This window comes from Lynx canadensis, chromosome B2 (assembly GCF_007474595.2).
Source record: "Lynx canadensis isolate LIC74 chromosome B2, mLynCan4.pri.v2, whole genome shotgun sequence".
Taxonomy (NCBI): Eukaryota; Metazoa; Chordata; class Mammalia; order Carnivora; family Felidae; genus Lynx; species Lynx canadensis.
Window position 1 is genome coordinate 150,350,032 of NC_044307.1, and position 27,921 is coordinate 150,377,952.

Consider the following 27,921-nt stretch of genomic DNA (forward strand, 5'->3'; position numbering starts at 1 on the left):
GAAGGCCCGAAGGAAGGAGGACCGAAGGAAGGAAGGCCCGAAGGAAGGAAGGCCCGAAGGAAGGAAGGCCCGAAGGAAGGAGGACCGAAGGAAGGAAGGCCTGAAGGAAGGAAGGCCCGAAGGAAGCACCGTAAGGAAATTGGTAACCGTCCTGCTAATGACACCGTGAACGCAGCCTCTCTCCCCAATTCCTGCTGCGCTGTGTTCAGAGGGTCTAACTTAGAAAGTAAGAATATAGTTTGGGTCCAATATCCCTGCTGCTATCCCTGATTAGAACGTTAAAAAAAATTGTTCCATGTTATTGTACACTTTCCGAATAAAATATGTGTGTAAAAGGGAAGCCCTGTGGCGGTTTTCGTTAATACCTCTTGCATTTGTAAGTTTTCTTTTCATTTAATATTCTTAATAGTATTTCATTCTAAATCGTCTGAATCCCCTACCACAGATGTGCCGCTGTTTCGATCACTCCTCACGGAAGGGGGGAGAGGGCTGACCCCCGGCGGGTGTGGAATCCGGGGTCTCCAGGCAGGTTGGACCTGGGAGCCCTTTGCCGTTGAGCACGTGGGGAGGGAAAGGGCGTGGGTGCCACCAGAAGGACCTCGATCAGCAGGCAGGAGGCGAGCGGAGTGGCCTTGCTCTGGCTGGTAAGTGACAGCCCTCGAGGGGAGGAGCTGGGATTTTGTCCCAAGAGCGTCTGGCTTCCCCCGGAGCTTGTGGCTTTCAGTCCCTTCGAAAGGCGTCTCAGAAGCCTTTATGAAGAGCTTCCACTGCAGGACGTTTCCAGAAGTTTCCACGGGACATACACAAAGCTCTGCTGACAACAGGCGGGGGGGACAGGGTGACACTGGCCCGGGACACGGGAGGCTTCCCTTCCCCAGCTCTGCCTTTGTAGTATTCTTGAATTTCTCTGTGGGCGTCTCCGTGGGCGGTCTTCGTCCGTGCATCTCGCTTCTGTCCGTCTCCCTGTCTGCACGGTGACAGCGGGGGAGGGTAGACCCGCGGGGTTTTCGGGGACTGATGCCAGCTCGCAAAGGAACAGAAGGGGGGTACAGCAGTGCTGTGCTGGCGACTCAGCTGTGGAACATTCTGGAATCGGCGAGCTGGCCACGGGGGGCTAGCAAACCTGCTTTTCTCCCAGAGGACCAGTTACTGGGACGCCACCAGATAGGAGGAAAATCAAGATATAAGTAAGCAGTGAAAGGCCAAAGAGAGGTCATCTAGGAACGCATCGTGCCAGGTCAACAGGCCAGACACAAAACCACGAACGCCATTCAAGTCCACTCACACGAGGTCTCTACGGTGGCACCATTCCTAGAGAGCGGATTCCTAGGAGGCGGGTGGGCGCCAGGGGCGGGGGAGTGGGGACTGCTGTCTGATGGGGGCAGAGTTCAGTCTGGGAAGATGGAAAGTTCTGGAGACGGATGGTGGGCGCAAGCGCAGCAGTGGGATTGTCTCACCGCCACTGGGCTATGTGCTAAAAATGGTTAAGATGCTACATTTTCTGTGATGTACATTTCACCACAATTTCAAAGGAGACATTTCAAGGAGGTCGTTGTTTGGGGATTCCGTGAGCACTCCACGAGCACTGAAATGTTCCAGAAGCCTCTGAGAGCCACTGACGCACCTCTCAGCCCCCGACCCAGCCCACGGGCAGAAAGGCGGTCGGTTCATTCTCCTGACCCCTCAGCAAATCAAAATTATTGACTTGGCTGTTGGCAGAAGTGACCACGAAAATAGAGAGGAAAATCTTTCTCCAAAAAATATGAAAAATCGTCATATTTTCATTTGTATTAGTGTCTTCCTAGAAGATTCAGGAAGATACATTGTAAGTTTGCCTTGGGATCCTTGCCTGAGAATTTCAAACTGTATTAAAAAAATCACTTTTTGTAGCCCGTGATAAAGTTTAAATCAGGTTAATTCGTTCATCGATTTGTTATTGACTCCACAAGGGCACCGTGTGCCAGGCCTTGCGCACAGTGCCGGGGACACAAAGATAGGTGGGCATTTCCCAAGCTTCAGGGAGGTGACGCAGAGGGGAAGGCGGGCGTGAGCACCGGAGGGTGGCCTGTGGGGTGTGGGGAATGTGTTGGGGTGCAGGTGTCGTGTTGTTGGGGGCTCTGTGAAGAGGCAGGTCTCAGGGGTCAGACCAGGAAAGGCAGGCAGGAAGTTAGAGGACAGAGATCAGAACGTTCCGTGAAGGAGGCCCAGCACCCGGAGGACGTCTATGTAGCCGGGGAGGAGTCAGTGGCTGACTGGATTTTGGAAAAAGACAAGACAACACTTGCTGACTTTAAAAACACTGATAGCATCATCTGCCTGGGGAAAGAGACTCATCGCTCAAGTTGAAATTCGGGCTCCCGTCTGTCCTTCCACAGTTCAGACAATGCTGAGATTTGCAAGACTCACAGATGGGACTGTGCACCTGCTCTGTTAGAAGAAGCGAGTCAAAGAGAAAAGAAAGTAAGACTTGCGGCCGGCATCGAAGTGGTTGTGGTTCTGAGGCCCGTCATCTTCTGCCTGCCCACGGTTCCCTCTGACCCGTTTCCTCACCCAGAGAAGAGAGTTTGGAACGGGACAGCTCCTCCTCGGATGTCTTTGGAGGAGACAACCGTCTGAGGGCAGAGCTCCTGTGAGGCTTCTGTGATGGGAGTGACAGGACAGGAGGCCAGAGAAACATCCCCAGAGGTGGGTGTTGGCAGGATCCGGAACCTTCCAGCGTACCGAGAAGTTATCCCCTTTCACAGATGTGCAAAATAAAACTCGAGTCAGACAGAATGCTCGCAGAGGATCTGGAGAGGATTTACCGGAAAGAAAGCGCGCAGTAACAGACCTTGGATCTGGCAGAATGTTGCTGGAGGTGTCCAGGTCAAGACCGGCCATCCCGCTCCGGGCTCTGTGTTGAGGGCGCACAGGTGAAAAGCTGTGTCCCTAAAGGACGCCCAGTCTGGCTGGGGACGTAAACAAAGTTAAGATCATAAACCGATGGCTTGAAAATAGCCAAGGGACGCCTACCGAGTGCTGATCGTGGGCCGGGCTCTGCGCTCAACGTTTTATGTGTTGTTTTACTTAAACCGTGCAATGGTCCTGGGGTTTGTTACTCACAGGGCAGTTGGGTGGCATGTCCCAGGTCACAAAGCTAGGAAGTGACAGAGCGGGATGTTGACCCAAAGGCCCTGACCTCGGCCACTAACCCGTGTCTGACGTCAGCTCTGGCTGTGTGTTAACAGAACTAATGAGGAGGCTTCAAAAACACCAGCGCCCGGGACTCCGCAGACAGGCTGAGTCAGAACACTGGGGTTGGCCGAGGCATCAGGGTTTTCTGGGCCCCCCACCTGCCACGCGGGCGTCGTGCCGGGCTAACAATGAGCAGGGATTGGTGGGAGGTGTGGCCGGCTGAGCCCGGAGACAGACGTGGCCGTGCTGGGGGCTTTGGGCCCCCAAGGGCACGGCTGCAGTGAGGTCTATGGGGGCTGCGTGATGTCACAGGGTGATTTACCTGTGACAGGACTGCAGATCATCGCGTCCAGGCTCAGGGACGTGGTGAAGAGACATCTGGTCGGATTATTGCGTAATCGAGTAACGAACTGCCCGGGGAGAGCTTATCACGACGCGGGAAATGTTTACGGTAAGTGTTAGATTTTTAAAAAGCAGCACGTAGGACTGTCCGCGCAGGAAGCCGGGCACAGCGGGTCACACTTGCGTTCCAGGCCCCTGAAATCCCCTCCCCGGGGAGGACACAAAACCCACGAAAGTAGGGAGCATCGCTGAGAGACGGTGACCCCCCGGGGACTCTGTGAAGCAGGTCTCGACATACGTCACGAGCTGGGCACGGTGAGACGAACACACTCACATGTTAAATTCGGTTCCGAGAAGGAGCCTCCCTGGTAGGACAGACCCGGGACGATCTGCCATTTTCTACTGCCTGATGTCACCCATGTCCACCTTAAGTATGACAGAGGCCATGGGGTGGCCCGGGGAGAAGCGTGGGCCATCTGTCTGCGTGGGCAATGCAGGTGCGGCTCCAGGCAGGGTGACAGGTGTGGGCCTGGTTGCGAAGCCGATCCTGTGTCTAAGCATCCTGGGGGGTCTGTTTTGGGGACCACACTACCAGCTTTGGACAGAGAGTGAGAGACAAGGCAGTTAGGGAGGAGGTTGTCACCATCATGAGCTCCAGGCTTGGGACATAATTTAGAAGTATGACATGGGACGATGCAGCTGTTGCAGGAGCACCAGGGCTGGGCTGGGGTGGCCCCCCCTCCACCCCCCAGCGTCGGGTGGGGACCGCGGTTTGGGGTCTCCCCCTGTGCGTTTCTCCCACGAGGCATTACGTACAGTGACTTCCCAGAGCAGGGAAGCAAAGTGAATTTCACAAGCATGTAGACATTCCGACTTGAGAAGAAAGTTCCAGAGGCAATTTCGACTCGCTTAGTAGGAACGCGTTTCTTAGGATAAACTAGGGAGCCGCGTGATCTTGGACATGAGGCACCGTCTGCGCAGACGAGGCAGAATTTTATGAAATGGAGAACCTTCCGCGCCAGGCAGGGCCCAGCACAGAGCACGGGAAGGTGCACGCCCAGAGCCTGGCCGAGCAGCCCCACGTCCCCACTTTCCCGAGTCCGTTACGAGTCCGTGCAAGTGGGAAGAAAGCAGACTCGGTGCGTTCGGGGGCTGAAGCAGACAGACAGCAGGCGACTCACCGAGAGCGGGCAGCGCGGGAACCCACGAGGGCGGCTTCCCCCGGCGGGGGCCGCCCGCGGCTGTGTGTTTCCAGGCCGGCCGTGCCGTCTGCGTCGTCGTGGGCGCAAAGAGCCTCTGGCTCGCCGATCCGAGGTCCGATCGCGCACAATAGCCGCGGGAAACACGGTAGGCCGCGGATAGGAGACGTTCGCTGCGGGTGCGCCGGAGTCGGGGTCCCCACCTTTGTAGCGCAGCCCGGGCATCTCCTCGCTCCGGAGCCCCAGGAGCCGGTCGTCACGGCTCAGCCCGCGGGGGCGGGTGGCCGGCCGGCCTCAGCAGTAGGAGTCGTTGATGTCGCCCGGGGCCTCGCCCTCCCTCCCTCGGCCTCTGAGGGTGTTGAAGACCCTGCGGTAGGAGCGTCTGAACGCGGGGTCGGAGGAGCAGTGCCCCGCTGGGTTCAGCATGCTCTGCAGGTACGTGAGGCCGTTGCTCACGTCGGGCACGTGCACCGTCGCTCCCAGGACCCTGCAGCCGCCCGCCCCTCGGGAGACGGCCACCGGGACCCGGGCCAGGAAGCTGGGCAGGAAGCAGGCCGCGAAGAGGACGACGACCACGGTCACCAGCGCCCGGGCCCTCTGCAGCTGGGGCTGCCGGTCCGGGTCTGGGAGTCGCCCCCGGAGGGTCCTGACGATCCTGGCGTTGCAGAACAGGATGAGGCCAAGGGGAGGACGAACTGCGCCGAGAACAGGGCTTCCTGCCAGAGGGCGCTGAGGGAGAGCTGCCCCCGGGGCTCCAGGCCGGGGAGCTCGGCCTCCGACACGAGCAGGCTCCGGTGGCTGAGGCCGAGCAGCAGAGGCCAGACGCAGCCCGAGACCCCCCAGGCCGCCCGCGGGGACAGCAGGTTGACCCTGAGCCGGGGGTGGACCACTCGGAAGTAGCGGTCCACGGCCACGGCCGTGAGGAAGGCGACGCCCGCCCCGCGGCTCAGCACCTGCAGGGACAGGAGGCCGCGGCAGGACGCGTGTCCCAGGGGCCACGTCTTGTGGCGCAGGGAGAAGGCGGCGTGGAAGGGCAGGCGGACGGCGAGCAGGAGGTCGGCGGCCACCAGGTTGAGCAGGTACACGGCGTCGGGCTGGCACGCCTTGAGGCGGAACGCGAAGGGCCACAGGGCCACCACGTTGCCCAGCGGGCCCAGCCCGCGCTCCAGCGCCAGCAGCACGGCCACGGTCCCCTCACCGCGTCGCTGTGCCGCGAGCAGTTGGCGGCCGGCATGTCCCCCCGCTCACGCCGCCGGGGTCCCCCGCGAGGTGGCCGAGGGCCGAGAGCCCGGGCTGCGGGCGACGCGCCTTCCTGCAGAGGGAGAGACGCGGGCTTCTCCCTGCCGCGCGGGGACGGGAGTTCTGCATTTTCGCAGTAGGAAGAAACACTGAACAGGATGAAGTCAAAAGCAAACTCAAACGTGTCTGGGGAAAGGGGACCGGGGAGGGGAGGGGAAAACACCCTTTCGGTTTTGTTCTGCTTGGTTTCGCCCTAAAAAGGAGAAGCTGTGTTTCGCTTCACGTCATCTGCGCGCCACTGAAGCCACGAGGCCCTCAAGAGCTGGGCGAGCACAGGTCTCCGTCGGCGGGGGCCGCGGAAGGAGCCGGAAGGCCCTCGCTCCGTCAGGCTTCTCGTCTCGGCCGTCAGAGGGACGCTGGCGGCCACAGGCTCCGCGAGCGTCGCGGAGCCTTGCGGGGAAGCTCTCCTCCTCCACGGAAGGGGCATTTCCCGAGACCCTTCTGCATGGCGCTCCGTTTCCCACACGGGCGGTCCGATCGGGTCACGGCCGTCACAGAGGAGGCTCTGCGGAGGCCCGGCCACTTCACGGCTGGCCCCTGATGCTTGTCCCCTTACTTTCCGGATTTGATTTTCTGCCAAGGGGCCCCCCCTCCCCTCCCACTCTATCCGGATCAGGGTCCGGGCCCATGGGCCTCCACTGGCCCTGAGAGCCGCATAACACCGATGGCTGGTCAAGATGCACAGATTCCCCCCAGAATGTCAGGGGCATGAGCCCGGGGACAGGCACTGTGTGCCAGCGATAAAAGAGTGTCTGCGCAAAGCGGGCGTCGATCCACAACTGTCGCATGAGTCCAATTCTCCCTCCCCATTGTGGACCACATTTCACTTGTTCTGGGCCATTCTCGACCCTAATTCAGCGGGGGCCTGCACACTGTTGACCCTCCCACCGTCGACCCTCACTCACCTGGGTCCCGACCCTCCTTTGACCCTCACGATCTGGGTCCTGACCCACTGTCGACCCTCACTCACCTCGTTTCTGTTTAGCCCGGTTTGAGCTCTGGAGTCGAATATATTCAGTTCCAACTCTGGTTTCTCCGGTCGGCAGCGGTGCGGCTCAGGGGAAGCAAACCAACACGGGGCCCCTTCGCTGAGGAGTGACGGTGATGGCCCCTACTTGCAGGGTCGTGACGAGTGTCTGAGACGCCATCACAGGCAGCGCACTTCGCACCTGGGGCGTCTCGCCCGCTGGACCCACCTGCGCTTATCTTGCTCACCTGTACGTGACGCTGACTTTCAACACAACTCCTTTCACTTCCAACCAGCGCTCCGCTCCTGCACCAAACATCCGTTCCAGGCTGCCCCGATGCCTTCGCTTCTGAGACCCGACTGCAAACCTCTGGAAACATCTCCGCGATGATCATCGCTGAGATTGGCGGCCTGTTTGTGAGGTGTCGGGCGCTGCTTTCATTGTCTCAGGGTTTTCCTTTCCGGCCGGCCCACCGGCCCACGCGTCCCCCACCTCTGCTGCATGCGGGTTCGCCCGCCTGTTTCCCAAGCAGGTGCATTTGGAGGGCCCCCCCCCCCGCAGTCAGAACTGGCACGGCCACGGCGATGCCTTCTCACTGGGAGTGGCTCCTCGGGAACACGGAAGGGTGTGATCCAACACGTTCCGGGGCGGTGGTGCCCACAGGCCACGTGCCTCCCCTCTACGGATGCCATCGGCACACGCCGCCGCCCAGGAAAGCCGGCGGCTAAGTCTTCGGGGATGGAAGCTACTTGAATGTGTTTCTCTCCACACACTGAAAGCTTTGACAGACCCTAAAAGCTACCCCTTAATTGCAGATTTCAGCTTCGACCCCAAACTTGCTAAATCAGAGATAGTCTAGCTCAATAGGTAACACAAACATTAATAAGTACCCATTTTCCTTTTTAGATACAGGAACTAAAAATAACCGAATTTAAACTTCTGCTTCTTCCTCTCACTATACATTTGTCTTCCTTATTTCTAAAAGACTGAATTGTTCTTTTCTTCCTGGCTTTTCACGTTATGATATCTGAGCTTCTCCCTTAGGGATCTTGTCTCTTGAAATCGCAGTAACCTCAGGAACTCTTTCTTTTTTTTAAATTTTTTTTTTCAACGTTTATTTATTTTTGGGACAGAGAGAGACAGAGCATGAACAGGGGAGGGGCAGAGAGAGAGGGAGACACAGAATCGGAAACAGGCTCCAGGCTCTGAGCCATCAGCCCAGAGCCTGACGCGGGGCTCGAACTCACGGACCGCGAGATCGTGACCTGGCTGAAGTCGGACGCTTAACCGACTGCGCCACCCAGGCGCCCCAGGAACTCTTTCTTCAACCATTACTCTTTCTTCAATGCTCCTCCTGCTTAGGAAGCTTCTCTGTTCTCACCCGTTTTTGTGATGAATGCTTTATTTATGCACCTGTTCCTAAATTTATTTATTTATTTATTTATTTATTTATTTATTTATTTTTGTTCTTTTTTTTTTTTGTGTGTGTGTGTGTTCCTAAATTTAAATGAAAACTGAATCACGGCTTGAAACCCACACGCATACTTAATGAGATTTTTCCTCTCTGGTTTTCCTTTCTTGTGTCTTTTTTGTCTCACCAGGTGGCAGACTTCGTAAAGCCTGCATGAGCACTCTGAATCAGACTTTCCCATCGCTTGCTGTGGAGTTAGCCAGCGGTGGGGTTTGGAGCGACAGGGCGGTCCCCACAAGACCACCTCCTGTCAGACCCCAACTTTAAGTCAGGGGTCTCCAAGACCACCCCGGTTTTGATAAATCTCTGGAAGGACCCGAGAACTCCCTGGACATTGTTCTGTTTTGTTCCAGAGAAAGGTCACAGATTGGGATGCTTTGAGGGAGGGCGAGGGTGCCCGGGCAGATTCCGGGAAAAGAGTCAGTATGAAGCTTCCTTTGTTCTCCCGCGGTCAGGATGGGGTGGCTTTCCCAGTCCCCACGTGTGCCAACCCCCGCCGGGCATGGTCAACTAGGGGACCCCCCAGCCTTGACATCCAGGGTCCTTACTGAGATTTGTGACACGGGCGCGGCCGTCCGCGTGGCCCATCTCAGGCTCCGGCCCCTCTGGGGGGCCAGCTGACGTGTGTGGCCCCAGGCCCCCACCCCTCATCACAGTGTTTCTACCCCGCTGGCCCAAGGCCCCTGCGGAAAGTTGCCTCCACCAAGCATGACCTTCCAAGGGCTCCGAGATGACCTCCCAGCAGCTGGGGCCAAAGGTCACACCTCTTTTTGGACAAAGTTAAAAACTTTACTACACACTTATTTATTTAAAAAAAAAAACATTTAGAACATATTAAGTGTTGTTCCTTTTGTGCTGGGGATGCAAATACTTATAATGCTAATAATACTTCCTGACTTTAAGGACTTGTATTCCAACGGGGCAGGGAGGGGGGCAAGGAATACACCCAGACTTGTAAGGAACACATGATAAAATTAAATAATAGGTTTACAACTGGAATGGGATGGGGGAAGTGGGGTCAGGGAAGGAGGAGAAACATTACAGTCAGCAATGCTGGGGTGGGGCTCAGGGCAGGGACCGTGCAGCCGGGGAGACGGACCCACGGCTTGGGTGGGTTGGTTGTGATGATACATCTACAGCAGGAGGATTTCCAACCCCCGTCAGTGTCTGTCTGTCTGTCTATTTTGAGAAAGAGAGAGAAAGAGCAAGCATGAGAGGGAAAGGGCAGAGAGAGAGAATCCCAAGCGGGCTCCGGGCCGTCAGCGCAGAGCCCGACGTGGGGCTGGGGGACCCATGAACCATGAGATCATGACCTGAGCTGAAATCAAGCATTGGACGCTTAACCGACTGAGCCACCCCGGCGCCCCTTTCGTGACTGTCTTAGAGACTCTCAGCAGTTCACTACGTTTCATTTTCTTTTCTTGTTTTCACCCCTGGCCCGGGGAGAGGGAGCCTTAGGGGAAAGGAGCCGTGGTTATTTCCAAGAAAAATGATATTGTTGGCGAAAACGAGCTGGAAGTGAAGTCTCCGAGGTTGGAAGTCACAGCACTGGGGCCGGGTCCTGTGACGGTCCTGAGCGCACATCTCAGCTTACGGTTTGGGTAAAAAAACTTCAGCAACCTCAGAATATCCCTACGGTGTGAACACCATCGAAAGAGCGGATGGCTGATGTAGTCGGTGTTTCACGCAGAAGAAATAACGCGGAACGTAGGTTCTTGTTCTAGAAAAATTGGAACCCTAGAAAAACAAAAGTTTGAATTCTCACACTCAAGCTCCAATGGGAAAGTGTACAGGAGGCTCTTTGCAGCAAACACAAGCAAACAAAAGCCCAACAGCGTTCTTTGTCGCCATTTTTTGGGTACAAGTTAAACAGCTTCACGTTCAGAATGATGGAAAGCCTCCAACTCTTCCATTTGCTAAGTGGACCCGCAAGACGATGGTGTTCACGGCAGCAAAACCGAGGGCATCCAGGCGAATGGGACCAGGTTCTCAGAGATACTCTTTTTCGCTTCTTTGCTACTGGAGAAATGGGTTGAACATAGCAAAAAATGGCATTTCTTTTCTAGATTTTTGTGAAGCTGATAATTTTTACAATTCTTTTTTTTTTTTCAATGTTTATTTATTTTTGGGACAGAGAGAGACAGAGCATGAACGGGGGAGGGGCAGAGAGAGAGGGAGACACAGAATCGGAAACAGGCTCCAGGCTCTGAGCCATCAGCCCAGAGCCTGACGCGGGGCTCGAACTCACGGACCGCGAGATCGTGACCTGGCTGAAGTCGGACGCTTAACCGACTGCGCCACCCAGGTGCCCCAAAGCTGATAATTTTTAAGTACGCTATTCATGAGTGCGTCCGATAAGTCTATGGCACACCAACTACGGTCCCATCCCGTTGGTGAGCCTGGAAGCACCTTTACAGAATAATCTTGAATGTTATCTGATTGCACATCTGGTATGTTCTCGAGGCATAAGCATGGAAAACATGCAAAAGCACAGCGGAAAGGGAAAAGAAATGAGCTGCAACACCCCAGCAGAGGCACGCGTGTCTTTTTCTCAAATGTTTTTAATCTCGATCTTTTAAACATAAGTTATTGTCAAGTTGGCTAATGCACAGTGCATACAGTGTGCTCTTGGCTTGGGAGTAGGTTCCTGTGATTCATCGATTACGTACGACACCCAGGGTTCCTCCCAACAAGTGGCCTCCTCAGTGCCCATCACCGTTTTCCCTCTCCCCTGCCCGTCCACCCACGGAGGCAGGCGTGGCTTTTTAAACACACGTGGTGCCACACGCAGCAGCTGTTTGTCCTTGTTCCCCGTCCCCCGACCCCGACCTCCCAGGGCCAGGTCGGGGACCCCGGGGAGCTCGATGGCTGCCCCCACCGCTCCCCCCGCCGGCTGGCTGGCTCTGTCTGCGTTTCTTCTCCTCCTTTCTGTTCTTTCCCCTGACGCTGAAACGGGACAACGCCGTTTCTACGGCTGCAAGACCTATTGGAAAGGTTCCTTACATTCTCACGGCCGTGAGGCCAGTGGCAAAGTCGTAATCACCCCAACGTCCCGTGTCTCTCCTCCCAGGAGAGCGCGAAGCCCGTGTGAGCATCGCCAGCATGTGGAAGCAGGCCCTCCCTTAGTCTGGGATGGCTTCTTCCCAAGACGGTGCTTCTCACGTGCGCGGTCGCACCCTGATAACTCAATCTGTAAATTTCCAGGCATTTTCCTACTACGAAGATTATTTTCGAGCTGTTCTGTCATCGAAAATACAGGCGGCTGTGAGGTCAAACGGGAAATCGTGGATGATCCCGGCGCGCAGGGACAGGTGCGGGCTACAGTTTTGGGGAGTCGGGGCCCTGTGCGCGGCTTACAGCGTGGCCGTTCCCTCCTTGTCATCCGCGGTGGAGAACGGCTGCTCGCCTCGTCGCTGTTGGAACATTTAGCACATCAGCAGTTTAGTGTCAGGGCACCACAGCAATGCTTGTCCGCTAAGTCTGCACCCCGTCAGCCGTCTCTCTGTGGAAGCTGCTAGGACGTAGCATTGTGGCCGAGGCATAATTCTCTCCCCGTGTCCTTGCGCTCGGGCGCGGCGGCTACCGGGATGTGAGTTTTAGGGGAGGCGCTCGTTTTCCTGCCTCTCAGGCTCGTGGTCACGAAGCCTGACAGGTCCCCAGCCGTGTTGCCAGACCGGCCGTCCTCCTGTGATGAGTGCTCGTGCCCACAGGGCTTGGGGCGAGGGAGTCCGAGGGGATCACGTTTTACCAGCCAAGTGCTCTTCTGCATTTAGCTACGGTCAACCAGAAACCGAAGCCGCATTCACATTTGAGTTCTTGCAGTTTGGGGGAACCTAGGGAGAAACGGGGCCTTTTGACCTGACCCTCAGCAGGCAGAGAGGGGACTCCCAGCGGAGGCAGGATCAGCCCACAACAGGGAGAGAAGAGCGGCTCATGTTCACAGAGGACCCCGTTCGGGACGGGCTGGGCTCCTCTACCGGAGGCGTTCGTGGAACGGGGGAGGCAAGGGGGCATTTAAAATTATGCCCCAAACCAAGACATCTTGGTCACAGTTAAGCAGACATCCCCCCCGCCGTGTCTGAGGACCGTTGTTCTCTCCCGGGGATGATCTTAGCACAGTCACTGGTCTATTTTCAAACTGTTTTCTCAGTGGGCATCACCAGCTACGTATCATCTTTCTACTCAATCAAAGAATCACAGCACTTTTTAGGGCAAGTGAGATCTTCGCGATTAACCCAGCTTTTCATTTTGCAGACGGGGAAACTGAACCCCTGGAGGCCTGCTGCCTCGACCTGGACCAAGTTCCCCCAATTAATGTCTTTTTCCTGCGTGCTCCAGAAATCCCAGCCACAGCCGACACTGCTGATGACACACGTCCCACAGTGCTTGGGCCTGGGAGTCTGTGCCCCTCTGGTTCTCTTGTCCCCGCGCTGTCTTCTCGGCCCGCCCTTCTCTCTCCTCTTGTCCCTGGTCTGTGGTCCGGGGAGCAGGGCCCTGCCCCCGCCCTGCCTCTTCTCTCCTCGAGCCTCCAACAACCTGATCTAGTGTCTCCCCTGGGACCCTCCGTTTTGCACAGTCGCTCGTGGTCTGCGAGTGCGGCGACCCTCCAAGTCTCAGCTGGGGACCCACAGTCCTCGAGGCCTCCTGCCTCCGGGCATCTGGTCGACCACATTGCAGCCACACGTGAGACGTGACTCTTGCCTTCCGGCGACACCTGCCCCGTTCCCTTCCCCGCGTCTGCGGGAAGACACTCTCGCTCCTTCCTCCGGCTGGGACGCAGAGCATGGCCTCCCTCCTCCCTTCTCAGAGCCTCATGATCTCCGTGACCCGTGCTCTACCCCGCGGGGGCCATAGACTTGATCGTCTTCGGTTCGATTGCTTTCTAACAGCCACGTTTGCCCTAAGTGCCGGTCTTGGAACACGCTCGCGGTAGGTCGGGGCACCTGTCAGAGGCTCAAATGTCCAGGAAGAACCAAATCAGAGCTTCTGTGGGCAGGGCCAAGGCATGCACATTTTACACCGTGTCCTCTGGATTTTTCCATTTGTTTCGTGTGGCTGCTGGGACAGGTCACACGGACTTAGTGGCTTAAACCAATGCCCGTGAGTCTCACGGAGTCGGAGGCCAGAAGTCCACCCTGAGTCTCTCGGGACCGAGACCAGGGTGCTGGCAGGCCTGCACTTCTCCGGGGGCTCCGGGAGAACCCGCTGTCTTGTCTTGTCCGCCTTCCATATGTCCCCATGTCCCTTGGCAGCCACGAGTTTTGTCGGGCAAACTTGAACGGTTCCTCCTGCTCATCACGTCAAGTCCAACCAAGGCTGAGTGAATGTTGCTGGGGCTGGGTCTGAGTCCACCCCATACATTCAGCCTCCTCCCGCACACTCCTGGAGGCACGGCCCGTCCCGTGGGGGTGGTCTGCACAGCTCCCCTGCTTGGCCATCCTGCAGGACACGGCCCCTGTCCCTCATCCTGCAGGAGCGCCCCTCAGGGGTCTCCCCACAGAGAAACACTCTGTCAGCCCCGTGCGGTCCACTCATTGTCCCTTTGTAGCTGAGACTCTCGCGGCCCAGCTGTGCCCGAGGGTCCCAGGGACCAGGGACCGCGTCTCGGTCTGCCCTCGGCCCTCAGTGACCTGCTCAGCACCAGGCCCGTGGCATTGCTGATCCGTTCATATGCAAGGAGTTAGAACATAAAGGACATAAGAGAAACATACTGTGTTTTTCTTTCATTGATCACTCAGAGGAACCATGGTTTTCAGTATCTTAAGACCAACGCTAGGTCTTTTTTTGTGTTTTTTTGCAACTAGTTAGAAAGTTCTGGTTAACAGAGCTCAGATTAAGTAATCACCAGGTGATGGAATGTTTACTGTGACTTCACACAATGCAACAAACCTCTGTGTCTTACATGAAGATTTTTAGCTAAAGCAACGATTAGATTTTGCTGGAAAGTATCGTAAAATGCACTTTTAGCTACTTGTCCTTAATGGGATATTTGGTATTGGATTCTGTCTGGGGGGTCCCCTGGTGCTGGTCAGCAGATGAGTCCTGAGACCACGGCCGGCTGATGCGTCAAAGTATAACGGGTGTTGGGCTATGTCTCGCCACGGACCCCACCATTGTGTCACAGATTGGTGCCACGTCTGAGGATTTAGTCCTTAAAAGAGGCGATAAAAACTGAGTTCAAATCCTACATCATGTGACTCGCTCCAGGTCAAATAATTCTTTGGTGGAGGAGGACATCTCTGCTAGGGATTTCTTTGTCTGGGCCACGCTGTCTCCACTGTGGCTGAATCCAGGCCACGTATCAAGGAGACAGGAACCAGAGAACACGAATGCAGACACAAGCTCACCATCGATGACGCGCCCCCGTTTTGCTATCGGGACAAGTATGACCCTTCTGTTCGTTGTAGGAATATTTTTGAACGCATGTATCGCTTTTGCATGCACATGGTAGGTGAAGTAATTACATTTTATTTAAAAACGTTATGGTTCAAAACCTCATAGGAAAAAACTGACATAACAGGCTATTTCGTAATAGGCTCCGTGCGGTCCAAGTGAACGTACAGATACCCTTCGTGCTGACGTTTTTCTAGTTCTTTCTTTTGGACCATAATAAAGGAATCTGAAGTCTGATCTACTGTAGTTTTTTAAAAGTTTTCTTTTTATCAAATTATAACTGCATGCAACTTTGGGATTCGTAATACAAATCAACAGTGCTTTCCCCGTTGCCCTGTCCCTCCCACATGGAACCCTTTCCCTTTTTTTTTTAAAAGATCTTAGTTGTTGCTCTTTGGGTGTTTACAAAGCTGGTGTCGATGCTTTTTTCCCCTTCAACCTTTTATTTTGAAAAATTTCAAACCCACGGAGTAGATCAGGGATAAGAAAGGAGCCAGTGCCCACGGACCCTCGCCCGGATTCCACCCCCGTTCACGCCTGGGCTGCTTGCTGTCTGCACGCGTGTGTGCGCACAGGTCTGTGTGGCACGTGTGAGTCGCCATATGGAGGATTCCAGACGCCGTGGCGCCTCAGCCCCGGTGCCCGCTAAGGACGAGAACCTTCTCCCATGTGACCCACGCGAGTCTTGCGGTCGGGAAGCTGATCAGACACACTTCAGTGGTTGAAGACGGAGAAGGTGTTCCTGGCCCAGGGCCCAGCAATGTCTTCTTTGCCGGTTTTCTTTCTCTCCCTCTTCCTTCACGTGTAATTGGGGACCAGGATCCATCAACTCCTGGCACTTCTCTGCTGTCTCTCTCCCTTTTACTTTAGGAGTGCTCCTAAAGACGCCAGCTCCTCCCCTGTCCTGTCTCTCCTACACCCACCTGTCTGCGGGACTCAGGGCGTCGTTTTGCAGAAAGGTCCTCTCTTTCGGTTCGTCTTATCGTTTCCTCACGACAAACACAAAATTTTGGATCCTGTTTTCTACTAAGTTGGGAAATCCTGTCCCTGTCCCTATCCCCTGTCCCCGTCCCCATCCCCATCCCTGTCCCCTGTCCCTGTCCCTGTCCCCTGTCCTCGTCCCCATCCCTGTCCCCTGTCCCTGTCCCCATCCCCTGTCCCCATCCCCATCTCTGTCCCCTGTCCCCCATCCCTGTCCCTGTCCCCATCCCCATCTCTGTCCCCTGTCCCTGTCCCCTGTCCCTGTCCCCTGTCCCCGTCCCCATCTCCATCTCTGTCCTTTGTCCCCATCCCCTGTCCCCTCCCCTGTCCCCATCCCCGTCCCTGTCCCCTGTCCCCGTCCCCATCCCCATCCCTATCCCCTGTCCCTGTCCCCTGTCCTCGTTCCCATCCCTGTCCCCTGTCCCTGTCCCCATCCTCATCTCTGTCCCCTCTCCCCCATCCCCATCCCTGTCCCCTGTCCCTGTCCCCATCCTCATCTCTGTCCCCTGTCCCCATCCCCATCCCTGTCCCCATCCCCTGTCCCCATCTCCATCTCTGTCCCCTGTCCCTGTCCCTTGTCCCTGTCCCCTGTCCCCATCCCCATCTCTGTCCCCTGTCCCCACCCCCGTCCCTGTCTCTGTCCCCAGTCCCTGTCCCCATCCCCATCTCTGTCTCCTGTCCCTGTCCCCTGTCCCCATCCCCTGTCCCCATTCCCATCTCTGTCCCCTGTCCCCTGTCCCCATCCCCTATCCCTGTCCCCATCCCCATCTCTGTCCCCTGTCCCCATCCCCTGTCCCCATCCTCATCTCTGTCCCCTGTCCCCCATCCCTGTCCCCTGTCCCCATCCCCATCTCTGTCCCCTGTCCCTGTCCCCCATCCCTGTCCCCTGTCCCCATCCCCATCTCCATTCTCTGTCCTTTGTCCCCATCCCCTGTCCCCATCCCCGTCCCTGTCCCCTGTCCCCATCCCCATCTCCATTCTCTGTCCTTTGTCCCCATCCCCTGTCCCCATCCCCGTCCCTGTCCCCCGTCCCCGTCCCCTGTCCCCATCCCCTGTCCTTGTCCCCATCCCCATCTCTGTCCCCTGTCCCCCCTCCCCTGTCTCTGTCCCCTGTCCCCCGTCCCCGTCCCCTGTCCCCATCCCCTGTCCTTGTCCCCATCCCCATCTCTGTTCCCTGTCCCCCATCCCCTGTCTCTGTCCCCTGTTTCTGTCCCCGTCCCCTGCCCCCTGCCCCTTGTCCCTCCCCATGATGCCTCTGCTCCTCTACGCATGGTCTGCTCCACAGCGGACCCCTCACTTCCCCACGTGGCTGTGGGACCTTGGAACCTGGGTAACCACTTCCTGCTGGACTATGGGCCACTTTGGACGTGACAGACTGATTTGTGCATAAAGGCTATGTGCGATCTCACAAACCAGTAACAGTCCACAAAGAATGGGAATCCGTTCAATTGGTTTGGAGGTGGCGAGAAACCCCAAGGCGGCTGCGATCTACAGGATCGGGACGTGAAAAGATAACAAGGATTTGCCGCCTCAGAGTGGTGGCTGGGCCTGCTCCCGAGCCCCCGCTCAGTCCTGGCCTCACGCCGTCCCCGGGAGCTTGTGTTTCTCTCCATTCAGGAAGCTTCAGGTCTGAGGAGCCCCCTCTGGGCCCCTGTGGGAAGTCGCGGGGCTGCCGCTCACCTAAGCGGGGCGTCTGGCCAAGTGCGGCCAGCCCCCACCCCCGCTCGGCCGCGCGCTCGGGACACGGAAGCACGCAGGCTTCCTCCGAATCCCACGAATCTTCTGCAAAAGCAGAGCCTCACAAACCAGGATAGAGCATTGCGGTGGCTAACGGTCATTGGACGCTTCTCTCTGGAAAAAAGCAAAGCTGCCGAGAAAAGACGTATTTGTTCCCCCGGCTCCTCTCCGGCAACCGAATCTCTCGCGGCACGGCGGACGCGCTCCCCACCGTGGTCTGACCCGTGGTTCCGCGTCGTTGCCTCACCGCTGAGCACGGAGGCCGTGCCTTCCCGAGCTCACTCGTCACAAAGCCTCCGCGCAGAGGGCCTCTCAGGGCCTTGGTCTCTGCTCCTAAAACCAAAGGGCGCCTGTGGTGTCGAGCGCACGAAAACGGGCCTCGTCAGTTCGACGCCACCGGCCCGGCTGAGCGAACACCGGGAAAACTGGCAGAAGTGACCGTTGGCCTTTTTGTGTTATCGTGGCACGGCACAAGGATGGAACCCTATTAAGAAATGGTTTTAAAATCTGTTTGGGGCTCAATCCGGGGACCGCGTCATTCCCTAATCTGCACAAATCGCAACGTTTACACGACGGTTCTGGGTGGTTCCGAACTCAGTTGGTCTTAAGTATCTCACTGGAACCTCCCGGCATCTGTGGAAACTGGAGGAGGAAAGCGGGCCGACAGCCCAGCACAGGGGCCCGTGGCCCTTCCTGGTGACGCTCTGACGGTCAAACGGTCGGCCCCCTCGTCTGGCTTAGCTACCTCGGGCAAGGTGTGTACGTAAACTGCGGTGGAGGGGATCTCATTCTGGATTCCCCTTTGGTAGCTCACACACCACGTTTCCCATCTGCGAGAGAAGGACCGGGGGTCCTGACGCCCAGGAGGGCCGGCCCTCGACCAGTGGCCTCAGCGGCGTTTGCCCCAGGACGCGAATCCAGGGCAGTTTCAGGGAAGACAGCGGCCTGGCCGGCCCGGAGAGAGCAGCTGAGACCCCGCGCCCCCCCCCCCCCTGCCCCGGGAAGACACTTCTGCAGCTGAGCAGAGAATCGGAGGAGCTGGGGTGCCACCATGAGGAGGGGTCCCAGGTCACCTTCCTGGGCAGATGGGGCAGGTCTGAGCGCACGCAGCCTCAGGATGTGAATAGAACCCGGGGCACAGGAGACCGTGACGCGGGGTCCTCTCCCACCCCAGCAGGTGCAGACGGTGCCACACGGCACCGGCTGAGGTCAGGCCCTCGTGGACACGCCAGGGGATGGTCCTGTCTCCGGTGGGGTGAGGTGGACAGAAACAAGCTCTCCTTGTGCAGAGAGTGGAGAGCTCAGCCCAAGCTCATCTCCCAAACCAATCATCATGCCCACCAAGAACCCTTCGGGGGGTACTCATAATCTCACTCAGCACCTCAGCGTATCTCAGGGAGACCCGGGTATGGGGTTCAGTAGGAGAAATTCACGAAACACTGACAACTGCCCGTTGTCTGACCCGTGCACCGAGGGGGGTCAGTGCTTACTGAGGGGGGTGGTCAGTTGCAACCACTTACAACAACCTGAGTTCCGGAACCACACTTGAGGGGTAAGTACATCCTGACCATCAGAAAAAGCCCAGAAGAGGACAAGGCAGCCGCTGGGTGGGCATTTGGTCTCCTGGCCCCAGGTCTGGGGGTTCCTGGCCAAGGAGGCTGGAGTTAACTCTGTAGTTAAGAGTCTGATTCCCCGGAAGTGAGCAGGCTGACCCCGGCAGTGCGGACGAGAGGTGGGAGGAGGCCTGGATGCCCACTGGGTGGTGGAGGCCGGCAGAGCCGCTGGCAGCAAGAGTCCACCCCACAGAGGCAGCAGTGGGGCAAGGGTGCAAGAGTGCCCCGCCCCGTCAGCCGGGAACCCCGATCCCATAAACGACAACTGAGCAGGGCCTGGAAGGACAGGGACCCTCACGGAAAGCCCCTTAGTTATCAGCCTGCCACCAACCCGGGGCTTCACGACTGGGTCAGGTCCTGATTGGGCCCCAGGAAACCCTTCTGAGCAGGGAAAAAGGGAAACCTCTAGAATGTTTCCATGAAGTTCAGGAGGTGAAGTTTGACCTAAGAGATGCCCTTTGGATTGGGGTCAGAGCAGGAGGTCAGAGGGTACTTAGAATGAACCGTTTTATAAATGTCCCTTTAAGAAAAAGAGCATTGTCCTTTTTTTAAAAAAAAAAATCCTACTTTAAAAAATTATTTTATTTTAGTTTAATTTATTTCATCACACTAGTCCCCTCCTTAATCCCCCACCCCCTATTTCCCTCTAGTAACCAGCACTGTGTCTCTGTAGTTGAGAGTCTGATTCTTGGTTTTCTCTCTCTCCCTTTTTCCACCCTTTGCTCATCTGTTTTGTCTCTTAAATTCCACATATGAGTAAAATCATACGATATCTGTCTTTCTCTGACTTTATTTCACTCCGCATAATACCCTCTGTCTCCATCCACGTTGCTGCAAATGGTGAGATCTCATCTTTTTTTTGTTGTTGTTGTTTATGTATTATTTTTGAGACAGAGGGAAACAGAGTGTGGAGCGGGGAAGGGGCAGCAGAGAGGAGAGGGAGACACAGAATCCGAAGCAGGCTCCAGGCTCTGAGCCGTCAGCACAGAGCCCGACGCGGGGCTCGAACCCATGAACCGTGAGATCGGTGACCTGAGCCGAAGTCGGACGCTTAACCGACTGAGCCACCCAGGCGCCCCAAGATCGCATCTTTTTTATGGCCGAGTAATATTCCGCGGTATATGCCCCACATCTTCTTTGCCCATTACCAGTCGATGGACACTTGGGCTACTTCCGGTATCTGGCTGTTGTCAACAATGCTGCTATAAACATCGGGGTTCCTGTATCCTTTTGAACTAGTGTTCTTGTATTCTTTGGGTAAATTCCTCACCGTGCTATTGCTGGGTTGTAGGGTAGATCTATTTTTAACTCTTGAGGACCCTCCACACTGTTCTCCCGGAGCAGCCGCACCAGTTTGCTTTCCCACCGACAGCGCAAGAGGGTCCCCCTTTCTCCGCGTCCCTCGCCAACACCTGTATGGTTTGTGTTGTTGATGTTGGCCAGTCTGACAGGTGTGAGGTGGTATCTCGTTGTGGTTTTGATTTGCGTTTCCCTGGTGATGAGTGATCGGTAATAAATACATTTTATCAGTAATTACTTTGAAAGTAAATGGAGTCAAGGCTCCAGTCAAAAGACACAGGGTGACAGAGTGGATAGAAAAACAAGACCCGTCTGTCAACTACCTCAAGAGACTCACTTCAGACTGAAAGACACCCGCGGATTGCAAGTGGGGAGGGGACATCGATCACACAGGTGGATGCCAAAACGGAGCCAGAGGACAAAATAGACTTTAAAACGAGCAAAAATCCACCTGTTATGTTTCGTACTCTTTGGGCTTTTTCAGGCTAACGCGCCTAAGAGTGCGTCCAGGCAGTCTCGGTGGTTTGACTCTGTAAGAATGGGCACTGTGTTGTTTTACAATTTTAATTACGGGAAAGCAAAAATACCAGAAGTAGAGAAACCGCTTCCCCGGCTTCAGCAAGTGTCAGCGAGAGCCAGTCTTAACCAGCAGCTAAGTGTCTGAAACTTTGGTCTCTCATTGGTCAAGGTGACATTTACAGAAACAGATCCGACGAAGTGCAAAATCATAAGGTAGCAAAATCTAAAGTAACAGCTTATTTGCAGCATGGTCTGCGGTGTTGTTCCCATCGCATTTCAGTGTTTGAAACTGGTGACGCCACCGTGTGCATGTGTGTGCGTGCCTGTGCGTGGTGCGTGACATCATGCGGAGATGATTCGCTAGACTCTGTCTGCCGAGTGTTCGGCTCCGCATGCTCGCCCCTGTGCTTTCCGGGGATGGTTGGGAAAGGCAGCTTGCGTCGTGAAGCAGAGCCTGGCTGCCCCCTCAGCTTGTCCACGCCACGGGCACCAGGGCAGAGCCCACAGCATGGCCCCGAGCGTGGCAGGAACACGCTCCGGGCGGGGGTCACACGGCAGGTGGCCGTTTGGCTCCAGGCGGAGACAGAGCAGCCTGGTCTGGAGCGAGTCACCCTGGGCCCCGGACGGAGGCCCCAAACCTCCCAACACGACCCGATAATATTGGCACAAGTCCCTTCTCTGTAGTTTGTGCTCTTTTTCACTTCGGAAGTGTGCTTGGGAAAAACAAGAAGCACTTAGACAATTCTTGTACATTCGGGGCTGGGGCTGTTGGGGGTGAATACCGACATGCTGACCCTCTCGACTTCACCCCAGGATGCAGAGCTCACCCTACTCAGCCCAGGGATTTGGGGCAAGCACCCCAGGGGCTGGGGTGGAAGGGCAAGCGATACATTGATCTCTATTAATTTAGATTCTGTAGATTTTTTTGTTGTTGTTACCATAACCAGTCATACTGGTTTTTATTAATTGTGTTTTTTGATAGAAGAAACTGATAAAATAGAGATTGTCAGCTTTAAGGAGTATGGGCCCTGCCTACTTTAACATTCAGCCAGGTCAGAGTGACTGGACCGCACTTCGAAGCTTGGGCTGTGTTTCTGCCCGGGCGCACGCTGTTTAGTTGACCAATAACCTTACAAAACCATTTCCACACACAAAGATAAGCGTAAAACCTAGTTACGTCCCCATGAGACCAGAGCCACGCAGCCTGGCACGTACGAAGAGTGTAAGACAGGGTTTGTAACGTTCTGGAACGTCCTTCATCAGGACGATTTGTAGCTCCTCACGCGGACAGAGCGTTGACGGGCCCTGCACGGCGTGTCCCCTCTCCGGACCACGCTCTTCTCTGTGAAGGTGGGCCTGCCGGGCTGGCTGCCCCCACGTGGGCTCGAATAAACTCCCTCCCTTCTTTGGGAAATTCGAACAGGCTCCTTCAATTTGCGTCGACAAAACTAAAACGATGCTTCACTGAGAAACTTCAGGAAATGGACGGAGACTACGCCGTGGCCCAAGAAGGCTTTCGACTCTCCCAGGGGAAAGGGAGGAGCTGCGACAGCACACGCGTGAGCCTCGTTATGTTGGGCCTAGAAAATGAAAAGTCACGTAGTGACTTTTCCCACGGATGGGTCCCTGCGTCCAGCAGCCCCCACCTGTATAACCCCCGGGCCCTACCGGAATCTCGCACGCACACTTGGGCTTGCTGAGGATGTGTCACGGGCGTGGGCACAGGACAGGATCATTTTGTGTCTTCAGTTCACTATTTTATTGGAGAACAAGCACATACAGGATCTCCTGCTGTTAACGTTGGTGGGGAGCTAAATACAGTCATCGTTCAGGGACCAACAATTCTTCTGTCTTTTTTTTTAATGTTTATTTATTATTTTTGAGAGAAGGGAGAGACGGAGTGCAAGTGGGGGAGGGCGCAGAGAGAGAGGGGGACACAGAATCCGCAGCAGGCTCCAGGCTCCGAGCTGTCGGCACAGAGCCCGACGCGGGGCTCCAACCCACAACCGTGAGATCATGACCTGAGCCAAGTCAGACACTTAACCGACTGCGCCCCCCGGGCGCCCCAACGATTCTAATTTCAAAGCCACATATCCTTAAGCTGAGATCAGAAATAAAGAAAGGCTGTCAGGGACTCTGCCCTCTGACCTGGGGGAAATGTGAGGCGACCGCAGCCTCGAGGGCATCACGAAGTCAGGTTTCCAGGGTGAAGGGGCCTCCCACCGCCGCGTGTTCGCATAACGTGGAACCACCGCAAGACTCGCTCCGGTTCATTCAAGATATCGATGTTTCCCGCCTCTCACGTGCACGTCGTGGGCTGAGCTAGTCACCTGACCGGTGTCGCAGCAGATTCAGGCACTTCGGCGCCAAATCGGGGCACCTCCAAGTACCACAAAGGCCTCTGTGCCGAGAAGGATGTGGACTCAGTTTGGACAGCGCACCGTCGAGTTCTGGGCTCTTCCAGTTTGGACAGAGCGCCCGCACGTACTGGGCTGTGGCTGCATCCAGAACACGGCGAGGGGCTCCTCTGCACGTGCAGCTTCACGTGGCCAGAGCTGTTCTGCAGGGGACACCTGGCCGGGCCGGGGTCCCAGCGACCACGGGGCTGCCCCACGGGCAGCGTGAATGCTGAGCAGAGCGCCGGGCGCCGGCCACCCCGGCCGACAAGGGCCGGGGCCGGGAGAACAGGGCTGGGCGGCAGCAGCGTCGGGCCCCAGGGGGCCCCGGGGCACGTCTGTGCGGCACCTGCACGACTCTGGAAATGTGTGATCGCTCCGGACGCCGGGCCGTCGGTGAGAGAGGATGGTGAACACTTAACACTGAGCGTTGATTCTCTGGCTTCCCGGCCATCTGCACTGTCACCAAGTCATGCGGACAATTTAGACGCAGGGGCATTTTGTGAAGCAATGGCATTTTGGAGCCCTTTCTCCTCCAGCTTGCGCATCTTTTCTCCTCACGAATCTCTCTTCCAGCAGATGCTCTGTTCTGACATCAGATGGCAGCTGATAGTCTTCCTGCATATGTGCTGAGAGAAGTGAGGTCTTACTGTATATTGTCTATAGAGAACTTGATATCAAATGCGCTTTTTCCTGGGGGCTCCGGGGTGAGCTCAGTCGATTGAGCGCCTGACTCTTGATTTGGACTCAGGTCGTGATCTCACAGTTCATGGTATCAAGCCCCTCGTTGGGCTCTGTGCTGACAGCGTGGAGACTGCTTGGGATTCTCTCTCATCTCTCTCATCTCTCTCTCTCTCTCTCCAAAATAAATAAATAAACACCTGAAAATAAATAAGTACGCTTTTTCTGGTCAGTTGGGAGGTCGACCTTTACCATTTCCAATTCCCACCAACCAAGAGCCTACTATATTCAGATCACATATTTGTAAATACGGAATTACAAACCTAGGCTTATGACGTGGGTTGGGGCTGTGTGGGCCCCTTAGATAGCGAGTCCGTTTAGAAACCAGTCCATGGTTTCCTGGCTGCTCTGATGGGGCAGGGGGCCCAGGGGCAGCCATGGGGGCCGCCCTGGAAGGACAGGATCACACCCTGGAAGGTGTCGTGCACTGGCGAGGTGACAAAGTTCAGTTGGGGGACTGAGGGGGTCTTCCTTAGACTGAAGGGCTGAAGGGTTTGGGGTCAAGGACCGTGCGAATTTCCTCTTTCAAAGAGACGGGAAACCAGTGCCCCTTCAGGGACGCAGGAGACGGAAGGAGTCAGGCCATCTCCCTGGTGAGACCTTGATGCCAATCCACCTTGGGACAGAATGGCAGAGACATCTGTTGGTCCTTGGTCCGGGTGATTGTGTTTTCATCCAGAGACGGGGCTTTCAACCCAGGAGTCTTCTGTCACCGTGGTTACGCTGTCCATACCGTGAGTTCATGCCATTTGAAGACTGTGACCCAGTACATTTCCGTGCACAGCACAGGTGTGTCCCGTATAATCTGGAGGTGTCCCTTCTAAGTCCCCCCCCACCCCGAACCGCCCTGCCCAAGTTGTCTGTGTGCCAGAAAGGCTTTGACCTTCTTAAGTTATTCTGGGGGGCCTCCTCGTCCGCCACAGCGTGGCTGGCCCATGTGCTAGAATTAAAGTGGTTTCTATCAGCCAAGGAGAGGCCACCTGTGGCCCACTGGGCCCCGTCTGTCTGTGGGCCCTGACACTGAGCGGGTCCTTCCCGGGGGTAGTTTTGTAACGTGGGGAACAGAGGCCCGTGACCAACAGGTGTCTCCCAGCTCACCTCACGGTGGAGGGGGCGGGGGCCCGGGCCCGGCTCCCAAAGCCTCCTTCTTCCCCAGCGGGATGCTGGACGTCCCAGGAGCCCTCGTAGCAGCTGGAGACCGCCACCCCGAGGACGGCGGGGCCGGGGCTCTCCGGGGAGGACGCGGGGCCGAGGACGTGCTGGGCATGAGATGGGGCTCTTCCTCGGTCTCACCTGCCTGTGTCCCCATCCTGCCCCTGACACCGGCACTCGGATTTCCCTGCGTCCTCTTGCAAGACCTTCTGGTGATGCTTTAACCTGGAGGTTGACACGCGTCTTCCCCTCTAGGAGGGGCGTATGGCTCTCCTTCCGCAGCCTGGTGTCTCCATAGACGAGAGGTAGAATGGGAGTTTAAGGAACTTCGGCTTCCAGCTAAGTTCCTGAATCCCAGGGAAGGCGCGAGGCTGTAAGAACTTGGTCAAACGAACATGAGGAAGTTCCCGAGACTTAAATCTTCCCCCCGGGAGTCGCAGACCTTCCGCTTCTCTATTCCCCCTGCTTCCTTCGAGCCCCTCCGGGTCCCCTCCCGTGCCCACCTGTCCAGCGGCTGTGACCACACAGCGCAGGGCCGTGTCGTCCTCGGCAACCTCATTTATTCTCCGAACAACCACCAAAGCAGGACTCCGAGGAGAAGCTGGTAGGCTGGCTTTAAAACGCCGTGGCTTCTGCGAATTTCTGCAGAGGTGACAGAATATCTCTTTGAATACGACACAGGGTTTTGCTGCGCTCCCCGGAATTCAGAGGTATTGGCCGCAGGAGCTGGGGTAACTGTATTTTGTGCGTGCCAGGCCGGTCCTGGGCGCGTGAGGCGCCCCACCGCCCTGGATCCTCATGGATTGGCGAGAGGTGTTAGCATGCCAAGTGAACAACAGAGACAAGGGGTGTCTTTCTTACGGCCCCCAAGCAGCACCGGGCGGGCGCAGCCCCAAGTCTGGGCTATCTGACTCCCCATTTGTCAGATGGTGATGAACTGAGAGTCCCGTGGGGACACAGACACGGGGAGCTGACACTCAACACAGTCTCAGCCGGGCCCCAGGAGGGGTGCCCCAGGCCACCACGTGGTGGGGGACAGAGGACGCCCTCTATTAGCTGGAAACACTGGCTAAGAGGGTTAGGTGGTATTTCCAAGGTTCTCTTCAAGAAGGAGTCAGACGGGGCCGTGCACCAGGGTAAAGCTCTTTCCAAGTCCCAGCCCCCGGCTGCCCACAGACGGAGGGGTTGGCAGGGGTCCCGGGACCACGGTGAGCAAAGCCGTCTCAGCCAGAGCCACATGTGGTTCCCCAAGGGCAGTGATTGCAGTCTCCATCAGACCCCAGTGCCGGGCCCGAGGCGGGAGCGAGATGTGCCGCTTTGCCCCCGAGCCGGCTCACTTCTGTGCCCCTGGTGGGCTTCCAGCACCTTCTGTGAGGTCCCTTCTCTGGTTCCTCCCACCCCTCGCCCAAGGCCAGCCGTCCGTCTTCCCAGGTGCGCTAACACTGGGAGAACTGGCGGATACTCACTGACCCCTGCCGGGTGCCGGACGCTGTTGTAGGTTCCTGGGGGTCCCTCCTTGTTCTCGGGCACTTGTCCTGTCGAGGGAACACAGTAAGCAAGTAATTCACAGACCACATTAGAAAGTGATGCGTGCCTTGAAGGAAACGGGGGAGGAATGCCCTCTCTGGACTCGACCTCTCCCTCTGAGTTCAGAGTCCCCGCTGTCAGTCTGTGGCCTCGGGCTGGTGACTGGCCTGCGGGGCCTCGTCTGCGATTGCTGGGGTGGAGATGACCGCTTCCCTCCAAGGCTAACTTCGGGATTACACAAGACCACTTTGGGAGGCGGGTGATCATCAGGGAGCAGGTGCTAAGTAGGTGGGCAGTGTTTCCGAGGCAGAGGTGATGTGCCCGAGCAGGAGTTTGCAAGACGCCCCTGCTTCTCCCCCGGACAGCATCCGGGCGGAGCTCCTGGCCCCGAAGCCCCACCCCCAGGATGTCCCAGAGCAGGGGGTTGGCTCCCCATGACGCAGGGGGTGGGGGGGGGGCTCGTACACATGGTCTGGTCACCACACTTTCTTTCCTCCTCTTTGTGCTGGAGACCGCTCACCGCCCTCCCCCCCGCTGGCCTTTCCCCTGCGCCCCCGCCAAAACTCTGAGTGCAGATTCCCTATGGGAAAGCCACCGGGCCTCCGATGACCCTCAGGAACCCCAGGTCCCTGGCTCCCTGCCAGCCCCACCCCTCTGCCCGGAGCCCTGCCGTGACAATCTTCACAAACTTGGCATTATTAGGATAATTCCAGGGGGAGGGGGAATAATTTAATTTAAAATGGAAACGCAATTACTTTCCTACTGTTTCTAGAACAAACTGAGAGAATAATGCAATCACTAATTTCTTCCCTCATGGTGTTATTTTCTCTTTTAATCATAAACTTGCAGTGTGATTCTGATTACTTTTCAGGGATAATCTCTAGGAGAGGAAAATGCCTTTTTTTTTTTTTTAATTACAACAGCGTCTTGTAAGTCTGTTTTGTAAGCCACAAAAACCCGGGTGACGTTACAGTGGACGGACTGAACCACGTAGGCACCGAAGTAACAGGTGACATTTGTCCTGTTTCCCATTCCCTGTTCCGGGGGCTCCACTCCAGCACAGGCCTCACCTCTCAGAATAACCATCTGAGGCCATTCTGTCATCATTTT

General features: G+C 56.4%; 1 protein-coding gene across 1 annotated transcript; it reads right to left on the reverse strand.

The window, feature by feature from the left end:
• Nucleotides 1–79: 79 nt before the first annotated feature.
• GPR31 (G protein-coupled receptor 31) lies at nt 80–27,907 on the reverse strand. Its single transcript, XM_032593353.1, is given in 9 exon segments — nt 80–2,735; nt 2,831–2,948; nt 3,497–5,398; nt 5,401–5,958; nt 6,024–6,140; nt 11,811–11,866; nt 25,231–25,391; nt 25,788–25,926; nt 27,882–27,907. Coding segments are annotated over 7 exon segments (1,446 nt in total). The 3' UTR covers nt 80–2,735; nt 2,831–2,948; nt 3,497–5,009.
• Between the last annotated feature and the right edge of the window lie 14 nt (nt 27,908–27,921).